This window comes from Apostichopus japonicus, chromosome 8 (assembly GCF_037975245.1).
Source record: "Apostichopus japonicus isolate 1M-3 chromosome 8, ASM3797524v1, whole genome shotgun sequence".
Classification (NCBI taxonomy): domain Eukaryota; kingdom Metazoa; phylum Echinodermata; class Holothuroidea; order Aspidochirotida; family Stichopodidae; genus Apostichopus; species Apostichopus japonicus.
The window spans coordinates 17,655,553-17,670,229 of NC_092568.1; the positions used below are offsets into that span (position 1 = coordinate 17,655,553).

At 36.5% G+C, this 14,677-nt stretch overlaps 1 protein-coding gene across 2 annotated transcripts; it reads right to left on the reverse strand.

The window, feature by feature from the left end:
• Positions 1 to 88: 88 nt before the first annotated feature.
• LOC139970812 (uncharacterized) lies at positions 89 to 14,264 on the reverse strand. Of its 2 annotated transcripts, none has more exons than XM_071976822.1 (12): positions 14,105 to 14,264; positions 12,803 to 12,927; positions 12,401 to 12,472; positions 11,088 to 11,263; positions 10,023 to 10,135; positions 9,489 to 9,625; positions 8,943 to 9,093; positions 8,086 to 8,444; positions 6,813 to 7,081; positions 6,394 to 6,519; positions 5,158 to 5,231; positions 89 to 3,736 (listed from the first exon to the last, which is right to left on the reverse strand). In XM_071976822.1, exons 2-12 carry the CDS (start codon positions 12,899 to 12,901, stop codon positions 3,504 to 3,506), a joined length of 1,809 nt encoding a protein of 602 aa, XP_071832923.1. In that variant the 5' UTR covers positions 12,902 to 12,927; positions 14,105 to 14,264; the 3' UTR covers positions 89 to 3,503. The 2 variants fall into 2 exon arrangements, with proteins under 2 accessions (XP_071832923.1, XP_071832924.1); XM_071976823.1 differs by having other exon boundaries at positions 12,803 to 12,990; positions 14,105 to 14,254.
• Positions 14,265 to 14,677: the final 413 nt, after the last annotated feature.

Here is a 14,677-nt window from a genome sequence, read left to right on the forward strand (position 1 = left end):
TGAAGCCCGCAATGAATTTTAGCAAAGTGCACCTCTGACAAATAAAAACTTCAGATAGAAAAGAAATGAAACAGAGACAGATATAATATCAAATGTCATAGGGCTTATATTTTGCTCTATATCACAAGTTCTGTGACTATCGTTGCAAAAAGCAAAACAAAACCAACACAGATAAAATGATAAATCACATGAAAAAGAATAAAAAGAAATACAAATTAGTATATTCAACAAGCATCTCAGAACTATCTATGATTCTATTAAAAGTTATAATATTCATATTTTTTTAAAGTCTCAAAGATAATCATTTCTAGGATTAGCGTTAACTTACTTTAAATTTATTTCGGATTAGCGTTAGCTTACTTTAAATTTATTTCAGAACATCTTCAACTTAGAAAATCCTAATTTTGAATAAAAACCAATGCAATTTCCTGTGATGTGCAATTGCAATATTGTTTCACCCATGCTGAATGGATGGCCATTAGCTTATGTTTGCTTTTAAACTTCCAGGTTCTCCAGTCCAGAGGTGACTAATAACATTTGAATTTATTGTTAGTTTCAACTGGTTCACTTCTGGCTGATTAAAAGTCAACTTAAAGGCACAAAATTACCAATTAATTTTGAAATGTTGTAAACCATTGAAGAACTACCATTATCAGTCCACGTTTAATTTTAACACTTTGAATTTTTTGAGAAACAACCCCATAAAACAAGAGGGGGTCCATCATTTAAAGTGACTGGACTTTGTAGTCTAATACACCTAATACACAGACCATTATGGTCAGTTCCTCAGATGCAATACACACCTCAAAGGGACAACAGAAGACTTTGATTGCCTCAAATGACATGTTTCTTTAATTTGTTACAACTTTGTGATGAGACAAACGGTATTGGATGTCATCCCAAGGATGCTCATTTGTTCATATGGAGTTAATAAGAAAACATGTTTTGGTTGATTTATTAGAATTTACAAAACGATGGATAAACATCGACATTAAAGGCAGGCACGGGGCCGGCCGACATCATCATCTGATCCGCACAGCAGCATTCCAGAGAACTGGCATACTTGCTGAAACATCTTGAAAACCGGAATTGGTAGAAAAACACTGCTGGCACTCAAAATTTTTATTTATGGAATAAAATCATATCAAGATTAAACTTTCTGCCTAAGGTCATTTTGTAACACTCTGTGTGGACTGTGTGGACTTTACGAGTTGTGATATTTAAAAAAGTTAATTGAAAAATCTATGAGTTGTGGCGATAAGAAGTTACCCAGAGTAAATGCTTCCGGTGTCTGTACATTTGAGCCTGTAACAAATAACAACATGTATAACTGAAGGAATGAAGCAAAATTTTCAAACTTCTAACTATCTAGCATAAAGTAGCCCAACCACATGGCCCCCTCTTACATTCAAAAAGACAAGCATAATGTCTAACAATGACAATTTAATCTTGTTTTACAAAATGACCTACATATTACAAGTAATCAAGTATGGAGTTATTTTACTGCAATTATTACTGGTATCAAAATTTCTGTAACTTAATCATATGAAAATGGAATATATAGCACTTTCTTACATGTCAGAGAGGTAAATAGAGAACTTTATGATGTTAACAAAATTATAAGAAACCAATTGAAAAGAACATAAAATACTGTACCAACACTCAGCCCTCCCCCCCCCCTCCCAAAAAAAAATTTTTTTTTACATAAAACTTTAGCAATGATCTTTAGCATAACATCATATTTTACATGTGCGACGATACAATTTTTTTCCAGGGAAAAAAAATAGTAACATTTTACGCAAGATTTCAAAAATGTTAACTTTCAGAATTAATACTTCACAAACAGATAGTCTGAAACTTATGCTTACTCTACTAGATAGATGTATTGTTGTAGAAAGTTAAAAATGTAATCTTTCCAAGATCATGGCCACAGAACAATTCAAATGATATTTTCTGATGAAACAGTGATGGATATTGGACTGTGCTGACAATAACTTATTAATGCAAAACAGGTAAATTAATGACTTTTTGTGATTCATTCAATAATTTATTATTTGTTCCACTAAAGTCAATCATTAATTTGTGCTATTTTTTAATCCTGTGTATAAAGGATTATCAAGAAAAACAATAGAAAAAAATATTACTTTAATTAAGATATCTATGATTCCATAACCCCCCCCCCCCCAAAAAAAAAACAGGCTACAAAAACTGGCAAGAAATGATTAACGTTTTTACTGTTACAAGGAAAGGTAACCTACTTTACGAAAATCATTGAATAAAAAGTTTCAATGGTTTAACATTATTAAAAACAAACAGAATTAATCTAAACTAATGCAAACTATTTTCACTTAAATTATTTGATTGATTGTCTTCCTAAATTCCATGAAAAAAACTTACAGTAGTGCATAAAAGTCACTGACCACTTTTGGAAACCAGTTTTCTTTTCTCTCTAGCACTTCCTTATTAGCCATGCTTTTCAAATGCACTAGTGGGTCTGAGAGAATGCAGCCATTTGTGTTCTTCTTCTTATAGTTCAAAGTTAAACTAGTCACATTTTTTCAAAAGCAACGTTCCACTGCTCATCAGATTTATTAATCTTTTGGTCTGAAAAGGCAGAATTAGCTGAAAATTTATCTCATCAGTCAATAAATGTGAGTGTAAAGTGAGAGCAGTGATACCTTAGTTAATTCAACAATAAATGTCTTGTAGTGAAATTATGAATACCCCTGAAGACATTCCAGAAGTGACAAAGATATGCTTAAAAAAAACTGTGTTGTTTGGGGATTTAAAACAGACATTTTTCGGAACTTAAAAGTGATATTTACATTTCTCTTTCTTCGGGGGCCTGGCAGAAAGAGTATCGGATAGTAACCGAAATTACTACTGAAATAATAGTGCATTAGAGAACATTTGTAATAAGAAATTCCTGTGCAGCAAAGTATACTAAATGTCGTCACCATGTGCCACGTTTTGTGCAAATAATTCTTGGTGTCCAACAAAATTTCAGAAGAGGTTCCCCCCCCCCTCTTAGTGGATCAGCCCCTGGTTCAAATGTATGAGATGTTGATAACAATTATGCTATATTTGCACCCCAGCTGCTATGACCAGATGTAAAAAAAAAATTGACTTCTTTGAATATTACATTCCACAAAGTTATTTACAAACTAAAAACAGGCAAAAATCATAACGACTATAAAACAATACCTACGAGGGCAGTGGATAATTACTAGTAATCCCTTAAAAGGTGACTGCCGGATTCAATTCTAAGCATTCAGGTTGAACTCAGCAACAGCAGCTTTTTTGAAAAGAAAATTTGGAAAAAAAGCTACAATATCTTCTAAACAATCCCAACAAATTTTATCTCCTAAAAAATATACAAATCTATCAAGTTTTCTCATCTGTTAAAAGAAGGATATTTTTTTTTTTTCAAACTTGGAGGTATCTGATACGAAGGCATCCCTTCTAAGCTATCTTCGCTGGGTGTCCAACACTCTGTGCTCGTTTCATATCGGTTTCTGCATCTTCTTATTTTTGATGTAACCTTTGGCTTCTTTCACCAGCTGACTCACATCCTCGCTGTTCTCTTGAGACCCTGGATCCCAATCGCTGTCTTCAGACGTCTTCGTCTGGGGAGTGTCCTCTTCTTCTTCTTCTTTGTCGTCCAGAAAACTGTCTTCGTAGTCGTACGTGTCGGGAGCATCCTCGTCGCTTCCGTTCTCTGCGGCCTTCCCCCGACCTGTGAAGGCAAGTTGGAGAGATATAAGATATAAGAATCTTTATTGACCATAAAAGGAATTGGCATTCACTCCATCTCAGTAAAACAGACAATCAAAAAATCATAAATACATCGAAAATACATTTAAATTTGATTCCTAAAACGAAAAATTAAGACTACTACGTCCATGTTCTGACACATAAAATTGGCCTATTTCCTACAGAATTCATTGGCAAGATTGAGAATAGCCCTTGGCAAGAAAGAACTCCTGTATCTCTCGGTTCGGCATCTCATGACAATGGGTCTGCCCGTTCGATTGCTGTAATCTACCCGATGCCCCAGACGATGTTGGGATGACATGATTGACTTCATATTTCTCTGTGATACTCTGACAAGCAACTCATCTACTGAACTGCGCTCCTGTGACCCATAAACTTTCCTTGCTTTAGAAACTAGTCTATTTAACTTGGTCATGTCTCTAGCAGTAGTATTTCCACCCCAGGCGGCTAAACAAAAAATATCGATCACTTCATCCTCAGAACACACCAAGGAAGTAACATAATTGTCTTGAAGTAAAGTCTTAGCACAATCCAGTGACCAAATAATCTCTCGGGTAACAATAAACAAAAACATAGCCATACAAAATCTTGAAAACCGGACCTCATTATTCCAAGAGATTCTATCATGTCAAATTGACTGCTAAATACTCTCCAGTATTTTGACTTCTAATATTGCTTTGTCTTTCTTTCTACGACCAGACCTTCAAACACAATAACAATTACAGTATGAAATACTGGAGTGGTAGCTCAGTGGTTAATACCGGCGCCTTTCAATCATAAGGTCCCCGGTTCGAGTCACTCCAAGAGTAATGTACTGTATGTAGTCCAGCTACAGAGTTGTTGACAATTGACAATTCATAATCATGGACGTTAAATATGAATGTAAGAGACTGACTTCGGTCAGCTTGTGGTCTGATAAGCCAATGAGGCTTCTTCGCGAGTTCCTGCTTGCAGGATGATCTAAAAATACATACAAATACTATAGGAGAGAGAGCAGAATGTACAATATAGCTGATCACTGTACCCACAACTCTTACAAATAGTAGATGATTCGTCACTTTTGCTGTTAAGTCTCAGGAAGTTTTAATCAAGTTTATGAAAAACTGGACAAGCAATAGCACATCCGACTTCACTCTTCTGTTAATGTCTGATATTATAGTGATTTGCATTTAATTTTTTTTATATTAATAACTTCCCGTGTCATTTTTAATACCAATACATCTCAAATCCTTGTTACTGAGAATGATTTCTTGTGAAGACACAATTACTTTTGGGGCAGTCTACTAGGACCCTGCCGGTTTTTCATGGCAGATAAAACCTGAATGGGAAATATCCTATTTTCCCATCATTTTAAAAGGCTTGTACAGCTAGTAAAAGTCTCACCTCGTCGAGTCTGCCTCTGTGGTCTGTCTGACGATAATGGATGTTTGAACTGTTTCTTGTGTTCCAAATTTGTTCTATAAGGAAAGAAACAAGACAAGCACATAAAGACACCATATGATATTAAAGTCAAATAGGACCAAAGCTGTATGTTCATTCACAAAGCTTTAATAAAAATAATAATCATAATCATAATAAACAGTTCTTATATAGCGCAACTTACAATAAAGTCTCGCTGCACTGTACAAAAGAAAGTGAAAGATATGTACACAATATACAATAAGAGTAAACATGACAATTATAACAATGAAAACAGGTATACTATACTTAAATTACATTCTAAAGGGATGTTTTGCAACGGAGAGAAAATGGAAGCTTTCTAGCTTTATAACAAACTGATAAATAACAATGATCTACTCCATCCAGATCCACATGCAGGGTAGATCAAAAAAAAAATTCTTTCAGAATGAAGATTTTTAACAAATTCAATGTTTAAACACTTGCATCGGAACTATTTCATTTAGAATTAAAAACTTACCCCCCTGCATGGAACAAGGCTATTTAGATTTTCATTCACAACAATGATGGTAAAAATTACAAATGAAGGAAAATATCTGACCACCTTGCCACATTTTCTGCTCCAAGATGATTTAACGGTTTCCCTTTCTTCGACTTCTTTTATAATTCTCTCCGACTCTGTTCGGGCATACAAAAACTCCCTCTTTCTGATATTAAATACATACCAGGCTCATCACATTAACCTAAGCAGCTTCCCATATTACACCAATTTTGAACAAATTACACTGGTTACCGGTTGAACAGAGGATCATTTACAAGACTGCTCTTTTCGTCTTTAAAATTCTCAATAATGTTGCACCTGTGTACCTGTCAGAACTTATACAACCACACAGACCTATTCGTCAAGCACTTCGTTCGTCCAGCAAAAACCTACTCCAGGATCATGTTTCAAGGAATCGGTGGGGCCAGAGATCCTTCTCCTGTGCAGCCGTAAAAGTGTGGAATAACTTACCTCAATCAGTAAGACTTGTCAACAGCCTTGGAACCTTCAAGAAAAATCTAAAAACTTACCTGTTCCAAATTTCATTTATGTTACCATTTTTCTGCTGTTTCTGAGGACCTTCGGGCGGATACCGGCGCTATACAAAGTGTCCATTATTATTATTATTATTATTATAACATTAATCCAAGGTGATATCATCCACCTCCACCTTTTCTCACCTGTAGCAATTTAAACCGTACGGACACTCAGCCTTGTCATCCTCGTCGGGCTCGACTATTTCCGATTCCGATTTGTAGTCGTCGTCGTCTGGATGGCTGAAGTCTTTGTTATGTCGGGGATTTTTCCTGCGAAAATAGCATCGGAGAAGATGGTGCGAATCGTACACACCAAAATGAGAGAGGCATACCTCAACAAATATGAAAAAAAATACTTAGATGTAAAGAGTTGGTCACCAGGGGGTAGAAATTGGTGTAACAATTACATGCCTGCCTGTCTGGTGATTATTTTCTGGTGACTCATCAAAAAGTTGAGGCTTTTTGATCAACCATCATATTGATATGATTACAGAAGAGTTTCTCTTTGGCTTCCTGACCCCCGTGATTTAGCTCGGTAAACAAAACTAAACCGTGTCGGTTACCTGTAACATTTAGAACCGTACGGACAGGGCTTCCGTGTCTCGTCCCCATTCTCCTTGTCGTCGCTCCGATTTCTTCTCCTCCTGGAATTTGTCGTCTCGCTGTCGGTCGATCTCTGGGAATCGGATAGAATCTTGGCGGTTCTCTTGGTCGGCTTGGGAATGTACACGTCTTCTTCGCTCGATTCTTCGTCAGAGTACGTCGAACGTCTCCCTCTCCTCTTCTTTGCCTTGGCTCCGCGAGGACTCTTGCCTTTACCCTTTCCCTTTCCCTACGAGGAGAGGCAGAAAATAACCAAGGGATGATTCAGTTCAGAGGGGAAACACTTTAAACTATTTTTGAAGGGAATACAAACCTGCGCGAGCACAACAGAATTTTAGAATGCCCTTAAAAGGATGACATTATCTTGGGCAAGACTTTCACAGAGATATGGAAACACTTCATACTTGATCTTTGCATCAGAGAGCAACATCTTCCCCAAAATTTAAGCATAATTAAAACTAAAAATATCTTCTCACGGGAGTTGTGGTTGTTGACCTTTTGTCCAATGCATGACTTTTCAGTCCCATATAAACACAAATTTAATCTCTGTGTTTGCAGAGATCCCCCCTCTACCGATGGAAATAAACAAAACAAATGTGTTGAAGAGGTGTATCAAGAGTGGCCCAGGGGTATAGATTATAAGCCTCTTTGTCTTCCATATGAAAGAACTAGCAAAGTTGTGATATCCCCCTACCCTCCCATCCCCTGCCCCACACACATAAAAGTCCTTACTTACCAAAAGTTGGTGCTGTCTTTCAAAATCATCACTATTACATAGGAAAATGGTTAATCTTTATGTCTTCAAATATTAAAGCATCGGTGTGTGTGTGATAGCTTACTTAAATGATGTACCATTGAGAGTCCAGTTTTGTATGTTCATCAAAGTAAGTTTTGGTTCAAATTTATACCTGTCACTAAAAAAGATGAAATCAACACAATACAGCTTGAAGACTCGCTTAAAAGCCCATGCAAAGCTAATCAGTATTTGGCCCTACTGTTACAGTGTCAAAATTACTAGTTCTTTTTATCAAAAGTACTTTTCCAAAAGCATTTCGACAGTCCAATATGTAAAGAAATTACAATATGAACGGTCTTAACTCGCTGGGGTAGAACCCTTGGAGGACGACGGAAAGATGCTTTCTGAAATTTCTGAGTTAGTGACCCTAATATGACTTTCAAAACCATATATGCAGACAAAAACTGATGACATCTATAACGACTCGTTATACAAACCTTCTTAGGACTAGACGCTTCTTCCCAGTCACTTTCCTCTTCTTCTTCGTCGTCTCTCGCGGCGACGAACTCCTCGTCGCCTTCGTCGTCGTCGACCTCGACGTCGTCCACGTAACTGACCCTGGTGGTCTGCCGCCCTCTAGAGCTTGTTCTTTTCTTCAGTTCCGGTACGGGAGCTTCGTCTTCTTCATCTTCTTCTTCCTCGTCTTCTTTGTAGAGGGTTGCGGTTTTCTTTCTCGGTGTCCTCGCAGGAGCTCCTCTTTTCTTAGCCGGCGGTTTCACTTCTTCTTCTTCTTCTTCTTCGTCTGATATTTCGTTCGCAGGTCGCTTCTTTGCTCTGCTGGAAGCTTTGGGAGCCGCTGGTAGCAGCATAAAAAGACAATGTTACATATATATGACAAAATTTCCTTTTGACCAATTTTAAAACATCAATGTAAAGTTTAACAGCAGATTTACTAACAAGTCATCACTTTCGGATCATTCTTTTTTTTTCTTTTTTTTTAGTTATGACTAACATCACGAGTGAGGAGAAGACCCATTTTTTCTCCAATTTTAGACTTTAAGACTTTTCGGAATAATTCCACCGAAAAAAAGAAAGTTAGAAGCAACGTTATCAAATTTGATTGGTAATAGTTTTGTTCTGTTAATATGACCTAAGTTTAATATCTAGTCTTTCCCATACTTTTTAGGAAAATTTCGGAATGCAAAGTACTATTTTGAATTTCTCAAGCGATTTCAACCCCGAGCAGAAACCAAAACTTTTCCATAATTCAAATTCGTGCAATCAGATAAATCTGCTCCTGAGATGATATAATAGGAGTGTTATTTAAAAGTGTACAATTGATAAAATTTCCAACCTTTTGCCTTTTTGGCAACTTTTGGTTGCTCCTTCTGCGGTTCCTCTTCCTGACCGGAAGGTAAATTTAACATCCAAGCAGGCAGCTCACGATTCCTGTCGACAGGTTTTGCATATTTCTTGTTGTCTTCCGATGGAGGTTTCACATCCATCTTAAATAGAAGCAAAAATGAAGATGATTGAAGAAAGATTAGTGATAAAGACAAAGAAAATTTAGTGTGTGGTCAATGGAAACCTTGTTAAAACCACCATGAAATTTTAACCAATTATTATAATCAAGTCTGTTGTGCGCGGACCAGATTTGCCGCATGACGATTCCAGTGGCACAGATTATTCCCCTCTGTTAAATTTCAGTAAACCATGATGGATAAATGGACAAACTATACTTCTCAACAGCAGGAGAGGACGGTGCCTTAGTTCCCCATTGGACCATGGAAGCTGACCTTGGTCACCGGTCTATGGGATAGGATAATTTCTACAACAAGTGTAACCATTGGCTCCAAACCAACAGGAGTAAATTACAAGCCTTTCTACAAACGTTTCTTACCTCATCTTCTTCACCTAATGGCGTGCTGTCCTCCTCATCTCCGTCATCTTTCTCTTTTGACAGACTTTTCTTCACTTCCTCCTGGCCGTCATTGGTTTCCTCTTCTGCAGTGCTGTCATTGTTATCTGCATGGAAATCTGAAGACGAGGCAAAATGGAAATTTAAAATAAGAGCGCAACAGATCGGAGGGGTCAAAAGTAATTTATTTTCATGAAGGTAGGGTGATAGAATTAGAGGCTGGTATAAATAACCTTGAATATCCATACACAACACAAACTATTAAGGGGTTGTTTTGATAGGGGGACATGAAAAGAAAGGTCTTTTTAACGTTTGTCAATGACAATGGGAATACTTCTTTTATCACCTCATAGACATGACCGACATATTTGATTCTGACAACCCTCTGATCTGCTTCATGTATGTTTAAGTGTGTGTGTAGTTTCTTCCCCAGGATTTACTTGGATCTTTGAGATAATAGCATTCCCAGTTGCTGGTTTATAATTTTATTTCCACGACCATTGCACAATTACAGACCTAGCTTCCTACAGGCAGGAGATGGGGCATCCTCCTCCTCTTTATCTTCTGTCTGTGACTTCAACGGAGAATCTTTGAAGGTCTTCACAGGAGAGGCGGTGCCGATAGATGACCTAAAGGATCAACAGTCGATAAGATCCATAGATCAATAATTAATCAATAATGTGATATCGTTCAAACAATCAAGAACTGATACAATGAATGACATGATACTATGATTCTATGGATTAATAATTATTCATATAAAAATAGACATAATTCATTGAATCAAGAAGGTAAATGTCTTGATATTTCTCCACGATCAATATTCCACTATGAATAAACGATTTCCTGATGAAATCACAAAATACACCACAATCGAAAAGTCAAAGTGGTTTCCTTTAAGTGTATTGTGCAATGGAGTAAAGTGCAAATAAATTTTAACATTTATGAATACAAAGTGATGCTTTTGACAGCAAACCGACACATGGTATTGAAAGGAAACGTAATTGAACGTAGCACCACATAAAAGATTCCCCACCGGAGAGCAAACAAAACGTAAATGTTAATGAATATATATTATCTAGCATATCCTCTAGGTCTTTTCAAAATCAAACTGGGACTCCTGATCTTTTGAAGTCAGCTTACTGCTGTGACAAGTAAACCTTTCACGAAAATATCACTTCCGTGTAGTAAAACAATAGTTAATTAGTGCACTTAACAGACACGATAATGAGGGGCACATAACTCTTGGTGTCAATTTTGTGAATGCATCATATTGAAAATAACATTAACTTTTATGGCTATAAATAAAATACAAACAAGTGACCTGAGCAGGAAAACAAGTGATATGCAGCCCAAGCTGAGCTTCCACATCCTCTATGTTGGGGACTAATGGTTATTCACGCCGATTTCTTGTTTGATGGATACAAGCACTTTGCATACATAAAAACCAACAATCGTTGCCAAATTTCGCTATGTACAACCTGTAGATCACGTCAGAGTGCAGGGAACCATGGAGAAGTTCAATAATTTTATGTAATTAAAAGGATAAAGTTTTTTGTTTGTTTTTTATTTTGGACTAACCTCGGACTCTGGGTAAGCGATTGTACCGGTCGGTCATCGATCATCACCTCAAAGATATGTTCGTTTGGAGTCAGACTAATTCTGTTACCGTTCTCTAATTCCTTCCATTCATCTTTCTTCAAAGGTTTCAACTTTGAGTCTCCAGTCTTTGAGAAGTAAGTTGGGTTGACATGAATCTGTGCAAAGCAAAAGGAAACAAAAAATCAGAAAGCCAGTCAGCCTTGTGATTCGTTGCCGTACAATTTTGCTCGACATGTCAATATAACTATCAAACTATTGTAGTGCAAGGGAGTTAAATTTGTCCAAGAATTAAGTGAGAACCAGAAAAGATTTGTAGCTACCCAGTGTGGGCATCAACCGTGTTATTCACACATAAGGATTTTACAGTATAGAATTTTAAACCAAAATATTTCAATATCCAGAAAGCAAAGTCTTCCTATGTGAAATATAGACACATTTGACCAATTTTGAGCTAGCAAAAGTCCCTTTAATTGTTGTTGAGGGTTACATGAGATTGTTTATACTCTGTGAAATTTTTTTTAGAAAATGGCTAAGTTTTCAACCATTTGAGATAACCCTGTTGACCCTTTGCGCCAGTTTGTGCCCATCGACATTGCATAGATTCCTCCGGCAATGAATCAATAAGAACCGCAGTAATGCTAATTGCACAACAAGCACATTGTGATTAAAGAGCAGGCTGTTTCCTTCCATTAAACAGTCCAACAGTTCATGCACTAAGTTAAAATTGTAGGTTTAACTAAACCTCGCATATTCATGATATCTGGGAGTGTACAATTTCAGAGTCACTTACCTTGTTGAATATTAGTTAAAGTTGTCATTACAAAATTAAATTTTATGGGGGACTTAAAAGGAAGTCAAAACTTTATAAGGTTAACTGCATCTCCTGTAATTCATGAAAATATATGATTAAACAATTTGAGTCATTTCATCTTCTTTAATACGTCTTCTACGAAACTTTGGCCAACATTTTGCTCAACTTTGCTTTTCATCCTGACAAAGGTTTGACGTATCTTATAATTGTACTTTTTAAGATTTACTCTAGTCACACGTAAAAGTGCTTGGAGATATTCTTTTCTTGTAAAGCACTGTATATACATATATATTATTATTTAACTTTCAGGAAAAGAGAGTTTCCCATATTCATAGATCACACATGGACAGGAGGACACTTACTTCATAGAGTGCATGAGACAATGTTCTGTGTCCAAAACTTCCATCAATTTACTGTAATAAATTTTATTTTCAAAATATCTGCTGGTTATCTAACCAATAAAAAACCTTGAGAGACTTACTGGCTTAACTCTAAATATGCCATCTTTGATGTCCAAGATGGCATGGTTTCTAGATACTCTCTTGTCACTAATCTGAAAAAGGGAAAGAAATTGAACAATCTAGCAAAAACAAATGAAAAGAGAAGTCACATACATATTAAAATGAGAAGATCATGAGAGACCTGGACACAGAGCATTAAGTATGAATTTCCATAAAAAAGCATGCAAATCAAATTATATTATAACAAATAATGCAAAAATTGAATCAAGCAGCTCAGGGCATTCATGTGGAATTTTAAGAAACAATCATGCTTATAATTAATTTTTGAGCTTGCCATTTGTCTTGTGTGAATTCTTTCAACATTTTATGTTGTGACTATTGAACCCATTGAACATCCAAGCATACAATTTAATGTAACTCACCCCAAGAAATGGACCTCTGCCAACAGTGGTGGACCCTAACGGGACTAAGATGTTATCACCCGATGAAACACCGCAGGGTTTCAGTTCTACCCCAGACATTCTACTCTTTGTTTTATGCAGCAATTCTGAATAAAAGAGGTTGACAAAGTTTTGAAACCTTTAGATATCAATTCGGCCAAAAAATCCACCTGTGATGATAAAATACAATAATCTTGAGTCGTTTTATAATGAGTCAGGTTTTATAATGTGATATTAAAGCACAAAACTGAGAGAAGTGTATTCACCACTGGCATCTGCTTCAGTAAACTATTTATAAGCAAAATATAAAGGTTGTTCTAAGCAAAGCAACATATTTTTAATTTAGCTGGATGTAAAACATCAAATTAGGACCTGTCACATGTAAATTCTGTGATTCTCTGCCCTGTGGAATCAGAATTGTTTTACAGATTTCAGACTTGGTCTTTTAACGTGTGGCAGTGAACTACAACAGTTGTTTGCAATTTTTGCTGTGGAATGTAAGAATCAATTGAAAGTATGTAATTCTTTATCAATGGCAAGGGAAAATTAATCCAGCATCACGTTGCAAACTGCTATACAAAATGGTCAAATTGCTATACAAGGCCAAAGATGCATAACAGTTGTATACAGAGGAACTATATTTTTCTTATTAAGAGACAACATTAAAAGTCTTCATAACTGCTACACAATATTTCAACAATAAATTATTCCCTGCGTAGTCAAGCCATCAAAGTCCAGCCTGCATTAGGAGCACCTTCCGCATGAAACATACACTACAATGTAGGTAACTAACCCTTGATGTCAACATCAATATCCCTAGCATTTTTGGGTAAAAAATGTGGTAACCTTATCTTAGAATTTACACTGTAACTTGCTAACCCATGTTATCCTATTCATTTATTTCATTTTCTACCTTAGGGGAGTTAGGGCTCTGTAATTTTGGGTCAGGTTTCATAACTGTAGCCTGTAGGCAATATTGGTTCATTGCTTAGTTACACTAGCATTATGAAAATCAGCTACACTTATTAATGTCACTATACTAAGTTAGGCTTCTAACAGTATATATAACACTCACTTTTACTGAGTGTACTATAACTACTACTAGCATTAGTATTAATAGCTACTACAACCTCATACTCATTAAACCGTGGTTACCTATGTAAGACCTAGTTTTGCGAAAACCAAATTCGTATCAACGCATTTGGCCCTAAGATGCTTCAGACTAATTTGCATATAGGAGCGAACACATGATAAACAACAAAAATCTTGATAACTTCCCCTCACCAACAATGAAGATTCTCTTGGATCTTAGAAGATTCTCAGTGCTTCTTTTGCTTCACATTCGATGGGTTTCAGGGAACGCAGAACGTGACCTACTTTCCTGAACATAAACAACTTCACTGACCATTTACGAGGTAATTCTCTATGCTATGTTGACCTCCAATTTCCCAGGTCTATGTGAACCCAAAGCCAGTTCAAGCCAGCTTGAGCAAGCTTTGTTTACGGAAAATAGATCGAGCCTGCAGAGATGTGCTGTAATCTGCATGTAATGTCTCCCTGAACTCATGTGGCATGGATGGCGGAGCCGGTAGGGGCGAAGGGGACTGGGAGGTTAAAGGCTCCCCTCTTTTTGAATGTATAAAACTTGGCATTGCAATAACCCCATGTAGCAAAAGTAATTTCTTAAAATAAACGGTCTATACGGTACTGTGTAACCATTCAAAAAATAAATAAAAAAATGAACGAAATGCATAACTTCAATTCCCGTACGTGGAAATTGACAGTTAATGACAGCAAATGATCAATTGTCGTGTTTCATATCCATTATCCGTCAAATTGTTTACTTTTTTCCTCAAA

Excerpts from the sequence above, each read along its gene's own strand:
- LOC139970812 (XM_071976822.1), bottom strand. The coding sequence starts at position 12,901 with ATGTCTGGGGTAGAACTGAAACCCTGCGGTGTTTCATCGGGTGATAAC. Across the intron at positions 11,264-12,400 it reads GCATATTTAGAGTTAAGCCA|ATTCATGTCAACCCAACTTA; the intron begins GTAAGTCTCTCA and ends TGCTTTGCACAG. Across the intron at positions 8,445-8,942 it reads AGTTGCCAAAAAGGCAAAAG|CGGCTCCCAAAGCTTCCAGC; the intron begins GTTGGAAATTTT and ends TGCTGCTACCAG.